Raw genomic sequence first — 16,736 nt, forward strand, 5'->3', positions numbered from 1 at the left:
GCTTAGCAGTCAGGGCAGATAGGCCAGGCTTTCCCCAAGAACATGGCTTCCTGGCCCACTGGTTCTCACAGGGCCTGTTGGGGGACAGTGACCCTCTGCTGCCTACAGGCAGTGACACGGAGTCCCCCTCAGTCCCTGTCAGGTTATCCAAATGCTCATGTGAAAACAGGCAGAATTCTCCCAGATTCTAGAGTGCTTTATGGGCACACACAGCCCTTTCCTCTCCATCACCACTGGTTCGGAGAACTTCTCACATCTCTACTCTTCTCCCCCAAAGTCAAGTGCCCCCTGGCAGTCTCACCGAGAAAGGACACACAGACTTTGCAGAAGGTGTGGAACTGGAACTTGCTGGCCGCCTCCAGCAGAGTCTTGGCGTTGGCCGAGTCGATGACCAGGGAGCCAGTGTAGACAAACTCCAGCAGCAGCTCCAGCACATCGGCCTGCAGATTGGACAGCACCAGCTCCAGCTTCTCCCGGCCGCCCTGGCTGCCGTCCTGCACCGACCTAGGCACAGAGACCAGGGTGTCCTCACCTGCCAGCCTGCGGCTAATGCGCCGCTTCCTTACAGGGTCAGATCTCCCTGCATACCTCGGTCACGCCCTTCGTTTTAGGACTCAAAGGACACAGCAAATGACACACCTGAACCTAATGACCTGACACGGGATCTGAAAGAGAAGAGTCTGACCAGAGGCGCCCAAAAGAACAGAAAACCCTGCTTATCACTACTCGGCATGTCCATGCAAAAAAAGATGCAAATCAAAAAGCATGAGCTGTGGATGGGGACGAGGACCAGGACTGGCCTCAAAGGGAAACAATACGCTTCAGCCCCTGCTGGCCCGGCGTCTGCACCAAACGCGACCAGCTCCGCCGCCAGCACCTACACCTCGGCGGGCCCTACCCAGCCGCAGGGGCTCGGGAGGCTCCTGATTGGCCGGCGTCCCAGCCAATCCGGAGGCTTCCTCTGAGAGCCCCAAGGTCCGGGCCCCGAGGGTCCCGAAGCCCCTCCAACCCCACCGCTTTGCGCAGACATATTGTTTCCTTTTAGGCATGGACAGGAAGCCCTTCATGACATTGCTTTGAAACTGAAGACGAGACGAGATAGACGGACAGAATGGTTAGAGCTGGGAGGGGGAGGGGAACAACCAAGGACTTCCGCCACAGACAGCCAGCAGCCATGACCTGGGGCCTGGCCCGGGGCGGGGCCCTCCTGCCACATGGAACACGGGGTCAGAGGTCAGAGTGGCCTGCGTGTAGAGTGTGCATCGGGCTTGTGAACTGGGGGAGCAGGGGAGGGACACAAATATATCAGTATGTTTATATCTGGTGTCTACAGAAATACAAAACCATTGCAAAGGCTCCTAAGGGCGGGCAGCCGCACCCTAAAACTGGACCTGGAAGGAAACAGATAAGATGAAGCACAACAACACCGACACGGAAGTGAGGCCGGAGGAAGAACACCCCAGCGTTAGGTCAGGAGCAGGCGTCTCAGAGGCTGTGGCGTGGCCACTCTCACCAGGCCAGGTCCTGCCCAGGGCTGTGGCTGGCAATGAACTCTATGGTCCACCCACTCACTCCTGGAGGCCAGGCATCAAGACTCTTGTGACTGGTCCCTGGGGTGCACTTGTGGCTGGCGATGGGGGTGGAGGAGTGTCTGGCAAGAGAGCCGGCGGCTGGCCACAGAGAGGCTGGCTGCTGTGTGGGTGGATGGTGGGTAGCACTGGCAGGGAGGAAGGGGACCTGGGTTCCCTGCTTTGCCACTGACAGGCAGGCAGCCGTGGGCCTCTCAGGCCACCACCTCCTCTTCTGTAAAACAGGAGATTGAACTAGACTAGGCCCAAGGTGGCAGAGGCTGGATCACACCCTTTCCATGAGTCTCTCCTCTATCTGACAGTTCCTACATTTCTACTAGAGCCACATCCTCTCAGGCTAGGAACTTTAAAACCCAGACACCACAGCAGAGATCAGGTTACACTGCAACCCTGCTGCCTGAACCAGCGTCCGGGATCCCTCCAAGGGGCACTGTGCTGGGCCCTCCCCGTAGAATGGCTCACTGACCAGGGGCTCAAGGGCCTTTCTGTTTGTGAGCCCTGGGCAAGCCCGGACGCTGAGTAGGCAAGGTGCAGGCCTCAGAGATCGGGCAGCGGCCCCTCCAAACCTGAAAGTGACTTATCACACCTAGTCTTCTGCTGTCGGGATGTATTCCCCTGCTTGGGTGGCTTCGTTAGGTATAAAAATAGTTCATGATATGCTCACTTGAAATCACAGAACTCCTGACGGCCCCAGGCCTCTGAGGCCATCTGGTCAACTTCTTGCTCCCAGTCTTTGCTGCCTCTGCTTTTGTTCCTTCAAGCCTTGCCTGGCCTTTCCTCCTCCACCCTCCATGTTCTGTGGAGGTCACTCTGGGCCACGGCCCAGCAGGGCTGATGAGAGCTGAGAAAGCAGAGCTGCTCATCTTCCCGCAGGGCCTGCAGTCACTGCTGCCTCCTCCACTGGCCGGCCCAGCTATCTCCCTAAGTCCTCAGGCAGAGGACTGGACTCAGTGAAGAGCGGGGACAGGATGCGCACACACACTGAAACACACATGAGCCTGGCTGACCCCCTGAGGGAAGGTGCTGGCCAGATGAACAGCCCATGGCCCTGAGTGACGGCTGAGCCGGGGCTGGCTCGCCTGTGCTGAGTGGCACTGGCCCTGTCACCCACAGTCTGAGCCAGGTATGGGGCTTCTGGGACAGGGAGGTGGCAGTTGCACAGCTGAGGAGCATCGGGGTGTGCAGGAAATGTGGGAGCCGAAGACAGTCACTGATGCTGGCAGGCAGGGGATCCTGGCCATAGGAACGTGGCCGAGGCTCTGCTCCCATGGAGGGGGCAGGCCGCTGGGCAAGTGATCTGCAGGGAGCGGCCACAGAGGATCCCTTGGGAGTGAGGGGGAGGCTTTGTCTGCAGCTAAGCTCAAGGCCTGGAGGAGGCAAGGGCCGGACAGGGAGGCTTGGGCATCTCCCTGGCACACACAGTGTGTCTGCACAGGCACTGGTGAGGGCAACTCTCTGGCCCAGCAGAGCCCAGTGCTGGACGCAGCCCCTTCTTGGCAGAGCTGGGTCTGGGGGTGGGCCAGGAATGCCTCGTTCCAACTAGCAGGATGTTGGAAATCCCACCATTAGCAGTGGACTCCCTGGATTAGAAGTTGCCCTCTCCAGACTTCGGGGGGCACCCCTCATCCACCCTCACACAGCTCGGTGGTCAAATGCCTACATTTTGAACATTGGAACTGGGGCAGGGACCTGGGGGCAGTTGTGAGTCGGGGAGGCGGGCACAAGCAGGCGAGGAACATGACGGGTGTCCTGTTCTGTCGTCCTCTGTGATTCCCATTCTGCACCCTGTTCTCAGCTCCAGGGCACACAGAAGTCACGCTCAAGTCTCACTGGGTTCTGGGGACTTCAAGCAGGCCCTGAATCACCCTTTGAGAGGTGGTGATGGGCCTGGCTCCCCTTATTCTACCAGCATGACAGGTGTGAATCCCTGTTCCTGGTGTCTGATTTTTAAGCCACTCCTGTCTACTCTGCCAGAGAAAGAGGGCAGGTGCTGCCACCCGAACACCAGTTTTTGGGGGAGGAGGTTCAGGGTGAGCATCCTGGCGGGTGCACTGAAGCTTCTGTACCACTCAACATGCGGGGCCTTGAGCCAATATCTACCCTCACTTCCCCTGTCGTGGCTGGAGAGGGGACGAGAAGCCCAGAGTCTGGACATAGAGCTTTGGGAAAATCAGCTTAGAAAAATCAGCTGGTTTGTTTATCCGTTTTCATTCAGTATGAAATGGGAATAGAATTCAAATTTCAGGTATACCCCAACAGGCTTTGTGGGGTGAGGCTTTCAGTTACCAGATTTCAGGTTGCCCGGGTCAGGCCTCTGTCTCCATGGGTGTGAGGCAGGGCGGCTTCTCCCACAGCCTGACTTGGGGAGTATGTTGGGAAGTGCTGGTGAGGGCAGAAGGAGGGGCTCTGCTAGCTCTCCAGAACAGTCCCATCCTTCCTGATGTGGCCTGCGACCCACCCAGCCAGCCACTGAATGGTGGTGACCAACATTGTGGCCAAAGTCCCCTGTGGCATCCAGCCATCCCTGAGAGATTCCTGGTCCCCAGAGGATAAATGAAGGGACTTCTTTATGGGTCAAAAAAGAAAAGCTAGGGCAGATCTTCGGCCTGCTCTCTGGGAGTGAGAAGCCCTGAATCTGGGAAGCCACCCCCAGGGCCTCTTCACAGGTGAGAGAGGTTTGGACTCACAATTTCCCTCATTGTCCAGAGATAATGCCTCGGGGACTCAGATGAGTCGTCAGAGGGACAGGCGGGCAGGGCGAGGCTTCTCAACTTTGTGCTGAGCTCCTGCTATCTCTCCTCTTCCAGGGTTCCTCAGCCTCCACCCTCACCTGGCCCTCACCCTAGTCAGCAGGTACCTGTCTTGAGGGGGGGGTTCTCTCTTCCTTGGGGAGGTCTCGTGGCCAGTTTTCAAGGGTTTGTTATGCACACAGTCTACATGCCTTCTTCCTGTGTCCCCGTTCACGTGGTCAGCCCTGGGTTTCACTCTCCTTCTTCGCAGACTTTGGACACAGATATAAACTATATTTTTGTTCTCTGGGATAGCAAGTGGCTGGTGAGAGCTTTGGCATCCAACCTCAATTAGAAGTATGGATCTACTGGTAACTTAATTCTGTCCTCAATCTCCTTATCTGTAAAATAGGGATGCTGATAGTCCTGGTTCTAAGGGTGGCATCTCTACAGGGCTCTGTGTGGGTCAGGTGGTGCCCTTGTCAGAGGAGGAAGACAAAGGGGATTTGAGGAGGGGAGGAACTGTGGCCTCACTGTGGGCATGGACATGTGAGGAGTGAGCCTGGGCAGCGTGGGAGGCCTGGACTGGCAGGCAGCTGAGCCAAGCCGAGCAGAAAGGGACTCAGCCTGGATGGAGGCAATGCCAGGGCTGGGGATCGTAGGCAGAGTTGGGGATCCCCTGCCCGTCAGTGCTCACCATGGCAGGCCAGGCCAGTGTGGCCCTCAAAGATAAGCCCCAGGACACTGTGTCCCACAGATTGTCCCCACTCCTTCCCCTCACAAGAACACAGCCCCCTGAGAGGGCAGCTCTGGTTCAGGTGCAAAGGGCTGAGCTACTGCCCCATGAGGCTGTTCCAACCACTGCACATTAAAGCTTCATAAACGCAAGGGGACTAGAACAACATGGTGATAACATCAGCGGCTCTCTGACCACGATCATGTGACATTCTCCATGACTTTACTGGCTCCGAGAGGAAGTGGCCTTCCAGGGAAGACTCTCCTTCCCTCCCTCAGGAGGTTCTTGGTAGCAGCTATCATTGTAAATGGTGGTGTGTGCCTTAGGCCAGGACAAGGGGTCAAGTTTAGAATGGCCACATACTAACATTGACAGCTTCGGCCACAAGCTTCAGCCTCCCCGGTGAGTAACAGGACATGTGTGCTGAGCCCTACTCTCCTGGGCCCTGACTGGGTTCGGACCCAGCCATCTGGTCACCTACGATGCCCCTCGACTGGACCACTCAGGTGGCCTTCTGGCTGCTAAAGCTGCACCTGCCAGATACTCAGTTGGTCACCTTCCCAGCTCAGCCCCAACTCTGTGGACCTGCCCTCATTCTCTGATGTCCCTGACACTATGCCCTCTCCTGTCCAGGGACTTATGCTTGGGAAGCCTCTCCAGGCTGGCCCTGCCCACTGCTACCCTCGGGTGTCAGACTTGGGCATCGTTTGGTCAACTTCCTTGTTTACAGATGAGAAAACCTGGGGCCCGAGAGGACGCGACTAGCCTGAGGTCATGGGACAGTGGCAGAGTCAAGTGTAGAACCCAGGTCTGCTCCCAAAGGGCACCCTCTGTCCTCCAGTGGCTGCCTGGAACACCGTCCTTTCCCTGAGGGCCGCTGAGGTGTTCCCCTACTTCCAGGTGGGCACCCTCTCCCGCTGTTCCTGAAGGACCCCACCTCAGACCCAGGCCAGAAGGTCAGAGCTCGCACGTGGTCAGGCCTGCCCTGCTCTAGCTCACACCCACTTCTGGGGAGGCCGTCTTCCCCTGTCCCTGGCTCACACCCATCTCTGTCCCCACTGTACTTGTCTGGAAGGTTCTTCCCAGCCTGTCCAAGAAGATTCCCACCTACCAGGGTCCTCTTCTCTGCTGTGTGGCAGAATCTGGCTTTAAGGCGCAGTCTCTGAAGGAAGTGAAAGACACCCCATAACCAGCCCAGGGCTGGGCCAACCCTTGGTTCCAGCCTGCCCGCTCTGTACTCCCAGCCCATCTGGAGCAAGGCCAAGGCCCCGGGATGCTCATCTGTGACCCAGCAACCAGATGAGCCAAGAGCCAAGATGTGGCCCTTCACCCCAGACTCTACCCCTTGTGCTTGGACAGAGAGAACCCAAGAACTGGGGGCAGGAGGCCGAGTAGTCCATGAGACAGGACGTCACAAAGAGCCTGCCCCTCCTGTGTGGCTGAGGGCCGGCGTGGCTGGGCAGGCCTCGCGTCCCGGGCAGGCCACCCGGCTCTACGCCAAAGGACACATGGATTGGAAAGGAGATGCCAGCCAGTGTGCCGTCCTGAAACAAAACACAGTCGCTCTGGGGTTAGTTGGCAAGTCCAAAGACAGCGTTGGGAAGCAAGCAGAGGTCCTGTCCTCCCACTCTGAGCACTGTCCCGGCTCAGTGTCCGCCCCGGAGAGGCTGCAAGGCAAAATGAGCAGCGGCATTAATCTGCAGATGGGTGAGAGAAACGTGAGCGTTACGCTGAGCTGGCCCCGGCTGCTCTCCCTCACTAAGGAGCTAGGAGGTGGCCCTGACTCTTTGCAAGGGTATGAGGCAGACAAGTTTTAAAAAATCAACATAATGAGAAAAAAAAAACAAAAGATGCTCACGCACCGTGAAGACTCATCCAGGTAGAAATAGCCGGGTGGGTCTAGGGCCGGGCAAGGGAGGGCGAAGGCTGAGAGACCGTGTTTAGGACACGCCTGGTCTGTGCTCAGACAGCGCCAGCTTAGGCTCAGTGTGCGGGCAGCACGACATGCGGCGTGGACGAGGCTTCGACTGCATGTGCCTTCTCCCCTACTCGAACTGGGCAAAGTGGCCCCTCAGGTGACTTATGCTCCCCCGTGGGGATGGTCTGATCTGGTCCATGTGCTCTCTTGGCATTAAGTTTGCCATCGACAGCAGTGATGATGGCTCTGAGGGCCCTGTGCTTACCCAGTGGGGGCAGTGTGTCATGGTCCCTTAAAATGGAGTCTATTGAGCTCCTAATCTCAGGGAGGGCTTGTGAGCCACTGGGAACATGGGATCCTGGGGCGAGGAGGGGTGTTGTTTACTGCTGGCAGGCCCCTGGTGGCCAGCAGGGCTGTGTGTGGGGGCTAGGGCAGTGGCTGCTCTGAGGCTGTGTGTGAGAGGACACTGGGGGGAGGAGGAGGAGAGATGGCTACTGGCTCTGTGACAGGGAGTCACGCTTCAGGAACCTGCAAGAGAGGGGAGGAGAAAAGCGACACAAAAGCGTCCTACAAAGGAACAGACCCGACCACAGCTGGAAGGAAGGCAAACCTTTGAATCAGGTCCTTGAAATACAAGCTGCAGGAAGCTAGAACATTTTGGTGGACTTCAAACTCTCTGCCTTCAACAACAATTTTCAGGTCTGTAAACGCTTTCGCTCTGCGCTGCTGGTTCAATTCCTTCAACATTTCTGCAGAACAGAGAAGACAGACAGGGCCACGTTCCCATTAAGAGGTTTTTTTTTTTTTAAATTTTTAAATTAAAATATTTTTTCAAGAAGTAGAGAAATAGAAAATACTTGATATTGTTTCTTGGCAAGACTGGCTCAACACTGACAGTCAGAAGAAGTCACGAACATATGCGTAAACAAGCAGCCACTGGGAGGGGCTACATAACCAAGGGAATAACAACTTTAAAAAGCAAAACAAAAACAAAAACAAAAAACAAAAGAACCCCAAACAAAACAGAACAACAACCAAAAAACAAAAAAAAATACCTAAACATGATTAAGGAAAATCAACCCCAGAAATTGAAAGTTTGGGGGGAAAGATTCCCATACTGACGATTGGAAACATAGAGAATACATCATCACAGACGACTCGGTACTATTATATAACTACAGAACAAGCTCTCCAAATGCCAATGGGTGCCGATGTCTTGGAGACCAAGTAAAGCATGGCATTGTGATGCAAGATGGGCTGGACATGGTTCAAAAGGAATAAAAACCACAAAACCTGCAAAAACGGTATCCCTTCTGTTAGACACAGCCATGGTGTGGGGTGAGCTTAGGGAGGGACCCCTGAGCAAGGAGGGGGCCAAGTGAGGGCCTGGCAGGCACCTCTGTCCAGTCACACTTAGAGGGATTTTTGGGGGAAGTGAGCAAGCAAGGGACAGGGCTTTCTGCACCCGCCATGTTCTGGACCAGCCTCTTAGGACTTCCACCTTGCTTGGGGACTTGACGTTGGGAAGCTGGTTTGCAGTCCCTGCAGGTCCCAGGAAGTGGCCTCTGGGGCCCTCTCACCCAGGTGTACACCTACCTTTGCCGGAAATCTTGGCCATCTGGGGTTGGCACAGACAGAGCCCAGGCCCATGGGCTCCAGACCTGGGGGTGTCTGAAGCTTCTCCCAGGCCCACCCCAAGGTTTAGGAGGGGGAAGGAGGGAAGAGCCTGCCAGCTGCCCTGTTAATTTATTTAGACTTTTTCCTTTGCAAAAGTCAGGACCTTCAGATGACCAACCTTCCCTCCGCCACACACACACCTGCCTGCCACAGGACCCCTGAACAAAGCAGCCCTTAGCATTGCTCATAGCTGCTCAGAGGCCAGATCCCTGGGTCGGAACAATCTAGATGTCATTGTGCAAGTGAAGGGGAGATGCTAGCCTATGAAACGGATCCCCACTCTGCAGGTCCTGCCGCCCCCACCCCCTGCCTTCCAGGTCTATGCTGAACCCCATTTTGTATTCAAGAATCGCCCTCTCCTGTGCCTTGCTTCTGTTTAACCAGCCCTTGCTGTTTGCAGGGGCAAACACTGGCCACCTGTTAAGACTCCCTCCTGGGCCCAGTCTGTCCCACATGCCATGTGCTTGCATGTTCTTGGATGAGCCCCTGTGCTTCTCTGGGCCTCTGCTTCTCCATCTGTGAAGTGGGAACAGGGGCTTCTGCTTCTACCTGCAGATAGTGGTGAAAATCGTGACGGAGCCACACTCAGGCCTTGGGGCCTTGGTGGTCAGGCAGTCCCTCCATGGCAAGCACACACTGCTAAGAAGGAAGGTCAAGGAAGCCAGGTCCCAGGGAACGTGCCATACACAGGGACTGAGGTAGTGAACTCTGCCCTCAGAGTGCCCCAGGCAATGCCAAACTGTCGACCTGTGTCATTCATTAGGCTGACCTGGTGCCTTGGCAGAGCGACCACAGGGGCCCTGGCTGGGGTCTCTACCTGGGACATGCTTGGACCTGAAGCAGGAGGCAGGTGCTCCAGACAGAAACCAGCAAGGTGTAGAACCAAAGTCCAGGAAGCATGGCATGTGGGACAGATACAGGTGAACAAACAGCTCAGGGAACAGTAAGTAATGCCACCAGGTTGCCAGGTCCTAAGAACCATATCATGGAAGGTTAAGCTAATCCTGGAGCCTGCGGGAACCACAGGGGATTCTGTGCAGGGATTGGTGGGGGAGGGTGTGGGGGTGGCGAAGTTAGATGTGGGTGTCCAGCGATTCTACACAGAGGCAGGACGGGAGGCAGGAAGGCCTGATGTGGTGACCTTGGCCTCAGAGCCAGACCTGAGAGTGAACTTGAACTTCGCCTCCAGCCAGCTGTGTGGCCTTGGGAGGGTGAACAGACCGCCCAGGGCCTCAGTCCCCTCACTTGCTGAAGGTGAATGGGACGGCACTGGGTAGGCAGGTAGAGGCCTACGTGTGGCGGCTGCGTGGGAGCTATTGCCGGGGGAAAAGTGAAGAGGCCTGACTGCAACAGTAACTGGAGGACAGAGAGGAGTATGTGGGCCACAGGTTCCGAGGGAGGGAACTTCGGGAGGAAGCACGGGACTTGAGGGAGGGAGGGGAGGCTGAGTCTAGTTTTGGATTGGCCTGTGGGATGAGGCGGAGAGGCAGGAGGTTAGAGGCTGGCCTGCAGCTGAGGCCATGGGAACAGCGGTGTGAGCAGAGGCAGGGTAGGGAAGGGACGGCTCAGGGAGGGCTCTGATCACACACATAACCTCCAGAAAGAGCCCCCAATCGAATTCATTCCCAAACCATGAGCCCGTGGGGGCAGTGCACGGGTGGGGGCAGAATTTCAGACTGGGATTCCAAAGACCTGAGTGGTTATGTGACCCTGGGCGAGTTGCCCCCGCCGGCTGGGCTCCAATTCCCTGAAGCACAAAGGGGCAGAGGCTTCCTACTCTGTGGTCCCTGGTCTTCATGCCACAGTGAGGGACCGACAAGGCCCACATCAGCCCACATGCCTGCTGAATGTGTGGGGCCAGACAAACACAACGGCACACTCAGTGCTACTCCTGCTGGGCCTGTGTGCTCAGATATTTTCAATTTTTTCCCTCAGGTCAGGGTCCCAGCAGTGACTCTGCCCTCAGCCCCAGTCCCAGCGGCAACGCCTGCTGCTCCAGAAATCCTGGGGCCACGTGCTGGGGATTCAGGTGCCGCTGTCCTACGTGTGGGTGCTTTCTGCTTTCTCTGAGTCCTTTCCAGGAATCCGGATTTAATAGTTGGGGAAGATTATTCACTTCCAGAAGAATCTTTCAATGTATGAACGTGCTCGCCGGGGGATTCCTTTTCACAGCAGCCCCAGCGCATTCCAAGTATCGATCAGTGAGGATGAGCTGCGGCCGCCTGCCGAGCGCCGCCGGCAGGGCCTCGTCGGGCTGTGCTCCTCCGAAGGCACAGGACCCCCACCCACAGGAGGTGGCCAGGACCTGCTAGGCTCAGACACAACCCTTCACCTCTGAGGTGCCTGGGGTTGGGGGTGGGGGACCCTCCGAGAAGCGAGTCCTGGTGAGGCGGGCCGGGTCTTCAAAGCAGGCTCCCTGCAGCACCCTGCCCCAAGCCAGCTGCTCCAGAATTTGGAGGAGAGGACAACCTAGAGACCCTTTGGCCCTCCTCAGAAGAAGGCTCAGCTGGGGCACCATGTGTGATTGGTCTGTCAGCTTGAGCTCACCTGGGGACATTATCCTTATCCTTGGCCTCAAGATCCCTCTCTGCTGGCTGCCATCGGGGAATATTTTCTGGTCCCCTTGGCTTTGAGTGGGTATGTCCCTGCCATGCCTGCAGGACCCCATGCCCTGGCCTTTCCCACCAAGTGGCTGCCTTGAGCCCTGCCACCCGTGGGGAACTCCGTCACTGCTGGACCACCTGGCAGAAAGCACTTGATTGACTGTCATGCTCTGGGACCGGAATCACTGCAGCGTCTCAGAGGATGCTCCCTGTTTCTACTTGTTCCCTCCAAGCCACCTCCACGACACCTGGCCGTCAGCGTCTGCTTACAGGAGCCCTGCAAGGCTGGGGGGGTGGGAACAGGGAGGCACCTGTAAGGCCTCCTGCTGCCCCTGATCCTCTTCACTTCCAGGGGAACCTTTACTCCCCCAGTGAAGCCTCCCTTGACAGGGCCCTTGCCAATCCTCTGTTTCATCTGCCCAGATCTTTCTTCCTCCCTTACTGCTAGGATTTTGCCCAGGCCTGTTTGACCCTTTCCTCTTCCTCCTACCCCCTGCCCTCTGCCCTCTGCCTCCCCTCGCATGCTCCTATGGCATCCTGGGCTGCCTTCTGTACAGCACCTGTGTGTTGTAATTATTTATTTACGTGTCTGCCTCTGGCACTGGACTGTGTTTTATTTATATTTTTGTCTGCATCACTCAGCCCAGGGCCTGGCCTATATATAGCCTTGTGGTAGATTGCAAAAATTCTTTGCAGTTTTCCCCATTAAGAGGTGGAGGTCATTTTCCCACCCTTTCAATCTTGGCCCGCCTTGTGATTTGCTTTGGACCATAGAATGTGGTAGAAATGACCTTGTATGAGTGTGAGCCACAACCTCAAGAAGCTTTACTGGCTTTTGCTCAGTCCCTGGAGGTCTCTGCTGTTGCCACCATGTGAGTGAACTGAGGCCGGCCTGTTGGCTAGAGCAGAGATGAGTTATCCCAGATGAGTCATTTAGATTAGCTACCCCTTGCCAACGTCAGTGCAGGCTGACCCAGATCAGCTGAGCCTAGCCCAAATCGCCAAACCAAGAATCATCATTTAAATAAGTGATTATTATTTTAAGCCATTACGTTTGGGAATTGTTTGTTATGTGGCGAGTGCTAACTGATACACGAGGCCTGAATAAATGAAGGATTCAAGTGCTCCCAGAATCTTCCCTGTGTCAGTTTCTTCTTTGCTAGTTTAAACTGAGGTTTATTTTTAAAAAACTGTTCAAATGTGCCATCCTAACCTTCTTTAAGTGTGCCGTTCTGTGGCATTAAGTTCATTTGCACTGCTGTGCAGGCAATCTCCTGGAACTCTTTCATCTTTTCCAGTTGAACGTACAACTTCCTGTTCCCCGCTCCCACCAGCCCCTGGTCACAATTCTGTCTCTGTGAGTTTGACCGCTCTGCATACCTTCTACCAGTGGAATCAACAGTATTTGTCCCTTTGTGACCATCTTACTTTACTTAGGAGATTGTCCTCAAGGTTCATGCACATTGTAGCACACATCAGAATTTCCTTTTTTTTTTTTTTTTTTGGTACCAGGGATTGAGCTCAGGGGCACTTCACCACTGAGCCACATCCCCAGCCCTAATTTGTATTTTATTTAGAGACAGGGTTTCACTGAGTTGCTTAGTGCCTCACTTTTTGCTGAGGTTGGCTTTGAACTCTTGATCCTCCTGCCTTAGCCTCCTGAGCTGCTGGGATTACAGGTGTGCACCACTGTGCCTGGCAAAATTTCCTTTTTGAAAAGTCTGACCACTATTCCATTGCAGGCAGGTACCACATTGTGTTTATCCGTTCACCCTCCCATGGTGGACACTTGGGTCATTGCCACTCTTTGGCTGTTGTGAGTAATGCTTCTCTGAGGCTAATTCTTTTACTCAGTTATGGGCATCTCTAGCCACTCCAGTTTCCAACCCCATTATAAGTGGTTGGTGGGAAATGGCTCTGTGCACCGAGCAGCAGGGGGCATGAGAGGGACCAGGGACACTGAGAAGGGTCTGCCTGGGGTCAGATGCTTTGTTTAGAGGAGAACAAGGCCACTGACAGAACCAAGACTGGAGATGAAGTTGCAGCCAAACTTCTGCATATTTTTCACCAAATGACACAAGTTATTTGTCAGAGACTAATGGGCTCGTTCCAGCTGGACTAGAAGGGCTGTTCGAGGTGGTAATAAAGAGGAAGAGATGTCAAATATTAAAAGGCAAAGAATTCCAGTGGCTTTGCAGCAGGGAAGTCCATTAAATCAGAGCCCTGAGAAAGGTTGTGCGGCCAAATAATTTTTTTCAGAGCTCAAGTAGGAACCCAGCGAAGTGATAAATGCTCCCAGTCCCATTGGTATTTATGACACATATTTGATAAAGGACCTGAAAAAATTATAAACTCAGAGCAGTTGGGAAATATACTGAGAAAGCCCAGTGAAGACTCTGTCATGCATTCCCAGAGGGTAATTCATCCAGGAACAGGGGAGCCCGACATGCCCTGCCACTGTAGGGACAAATGGGGGCTTTGCACCAATAGAGCCTCCTGCAGCGGAGGCTCAGCATGGCCGAGCAGTCGGGGAGCATTAGGAGTCACGTGGATAGCCTCCCATGCTGAAGGCTGCCCTCCTCCTCCTGCACTCCCCAACTCGATCAGATATGTATTTCTTTCCCAAGTTCTCCTCCAAAGAAGAGTTGGCCTGGGAATTGACCTTGAGGGCCAGGTGGGCGCCAGCTTCCAGGTAAGATAGAATCAAATGCCTGCAAGCTGAACGCTCAGCCTGAGCTGGAGGGAAATCACACCTGCCTTGGCCCCCATCCCACGGCTGGGCTGGGTGATGCCAAAGGCCCCAGGCAGGCAGACCCTCCCAGGAAACAGTTCTTTAGGGAAGGGAAATGTGAAAAACTGACTTCTTGCTTGGACTTAGAGTTGTGGTGGGGACACCTTCTGGTTGACCTGTTGTCCAAATGGAAATTCCTGCCATAACCTCTCACCAGCGTACCTCTTCCAGGCTGTACGACACTGGGAGACAGGACCTGGTTCCTTAGCAGTGAAATATGGCAACAAAGGTTGTCTTTGCCTCTACAGCCTGAACCCGGGGCTGCACACAGTGGGTGCTCCATATGTGTTTTCTGGCTGGAACTGAAGTGTACCCTCCAGTTGGAATATTCTTATGCCCTCTAAAAGGACATAAAAGTCATTTGAATTTTTCTTCTTAGAATTTTTTGAAACTTTCATAAAATGAACAGGAACATCCCTGATCTTTCCCTGGATTTGTGCTTAGGTCCAGGGATCGACCAGAGGCAGCTGCCAGCTTGGCCTTGGGGAAAGCAGGACTGGAAGCTTAGACCTAGTTACAGAGTCACCGCAATCCCCCTCTGACCTCCAGAAAGGGCCCTTTCCTCCTCTAGTGTCCACCCAGTCAAGGAATGTCTAGATCCCTTATTTCTAAACTCTTTACTATGGGCTCATGAAGCCACTTCCTCTTCCTCCTCCCTCTCCCTCTCCCCCTGCCCCTCCTCCTCCATTGGGCATTGAGCACGTTGGTAGGCAAACACTGTGCCACTGGGCTACACCCCCGGTCCTATGATCTGTCTTACCTTTGTAGATAGCTTTATTTCCTATTCATGTCCCCACTCTTTCTTCATGCCCAGCATGTCCTGTTCCTCTGCTTTGCTTCTCTTTTCCTGCCCCTTTGTCAAAGTCTTCCCCTACGCTTGTTTCTTAGGGTCCCATCCATCCATTAAGCCTCAGTGTATAACCCATCCTCTGAGCATTCTTGCTGAGTTCTCAGCCAGAGTTAATTCTCCCCTCTCCTGTGGTCCCATCAAACTTTGTTGATGCTTCAGTGGCAGCAGAGATTCCTGACTGCCTCCTTCCAGAGGAACCTCTAGCTTCCTGTCTCCTTTCTGGGCTGTAATCTCCTGGAGGGCTTGTCTCTCTGGCCTCCAAAGCACCTGGCATTATGTCTCATACGAAAAGTTCCTCTCTGATTGGAATTCAGGGTGGGTTGCAGACCACATGCAGAGATGTGAGAGGAGGTAAGAACACCTTCCCCTAAACAAGATCCAACTGAACTATTTGAAATGTCATAGTTGTATGGAATCAGATGGACAGAATGTAAAAGTCAAGTCCCTTTGGACTTCAGGAGACATCTGTGCTAATAACAACAGTGATAATCCCATAATTGAAGGACAATCTATAATTGTTAGTACATTGTCACAATCATTTTTAGGTCCCTTCTGAGGAGAGATTTTACTATTCTGTTCAGTTCCAATAGGTTTGGAGAACTCTAAATGGCCTTTGTGACCACTTAAGCAGTTGCTGAGCACAGGTTCAGCAGAGTCCTCAGGGAGGATCTGTGGAACAGGGACCTTCACACATGATGGTCAGAGTCAGTTCTCCAGTGCTCCAGGTTCTAGCAGCCTAGATGGTAAGATCTCCCCAAATGCAAGCCAATGCCAGTCACATTCATTGACAGATCTTGCCTAGAGGGTAGAAGTCAAAGGCAATGGTCTCTTGGTCTTTGGGAAGAAATGGGGGTGGGCAGGGGTAAAGAATCAGGATCCTAGCACCAGCCCTAAGAGCCAGAGGTGGTCACGGTGGGGCAAACTCCTAAGCTGAGTAGGGAAGGTCATGGAGCGAACTCTGAGGCTGCAGTTGGAGGCAGGGCCCTGACCAGGTCAACGTTAGCATCAGTTGGTCCTTCCTGTGACCAGCAGGAAGCTGGCACTTAGTTCTTTCCCCTGTTTGGAGGATGGAGTCTGTAGCAGCAGAGATCCCTGACTGCCTCCTTCCAGAGGAACCTCTAGCTTCCTGTCTCCTTTCTGGGCTGTAATCTCCTGGAGGGCTTGTCTCTCTGGCCTCCAAAGCACCTGGCATTATGTCTCGTACAAAAAGTTCCTCTCTGATTGGAATTCAGGGTGGGTTGCTCTGAACAGGAGAGGATGAAAATATCATGGGGTGGGGTCTCTGAGCTGAGAGACCTTGGGAGAAGGATAGACCTTGGGAGAGTTGGGTGACAAATGAGGTCAAGGCCAGTGGTGTGAAGGGCTCTGCAGAGAGCTGGGATCTACTGGAGAAGGGAGCGGCATGGATTAAACTGCTTGGTAAGTCAAATCAGGATCCTGAAGGACCCTGTGGGGACTGGAAGGTTGCAGGTGGGATCTGGAAGAGCCAGGTGTGGGGAGGCCCAGGGGATGGGAGCATTCAGAGTGTCAGGCATTTAGGAGGGAGGGTAGCCCCACCAGGGGCTTGAGCTTGGTACCAGGGGGGTGTCTTGTGGGGCCTTGATCCTGAGGGCCAGGGGAAGATGAGACCCAGGTCTGGCCCCAAGGACTGAATTGAACCCAATGTCTGGGGTGGGGTGAGGGTAGGAGCACTATCTTCTAGAAGACACTGTTCTACCTACAGCAAGTATATTCAGAGACACTGCTTTTCCATGGGAGGGTGGGCTCCTGGAGGTGAGGATAGTTGTTAGCTGGAGGACCTGGAATCAAGGAGCCGGGGTAGATAGTTGGGGCCAGACAGGGG

General features: G+C 54.4%; 1 protein-coding gene across 3 annotated transcripts in view; it reads right to left on the minus strand.

The window, feature by feature from the left end:
* Positions 1–16,736, minus strand: part of Klhl29 (kelch like family member 29) — a 285,354-nt gene that overhangs the window by 14,247 nt on the left and 254,371 nt on the right. For all 3 annotated transcript variants that reach the window (XM_047523183.1, XM_047523185.1, XM_047523184.1), the window contains 2 exons: positions 7,583–7,721; positions 302–504 (listed from right to left, as the gene is read on the minus strand). In XM_047523183.1, coding sequence (XP_047379139.1) covers positions 302–504; positions 7,583–7,721 — 342 coding nt within the window. The remainder of the gene's footprint in view (positions 1–301; positions 505–7,582; positions 7,722–16,736) is intronic.

Source organism: Sciurus carolinensis, chromosome 13 (assembly GCF_902686445.1).
Source record: "Sciurus carolinensis chromosome 13, mSciCar1.2, whole genome shotgun sequence".
In the NCBI taxonomy this organism is placed as follows: domain Eukaryota; kingdom Metazoa; phylum Chordata; class Mammalia; order Rodentia; family Sciuridae; genus Sciurus; species Sciurus carolinensis.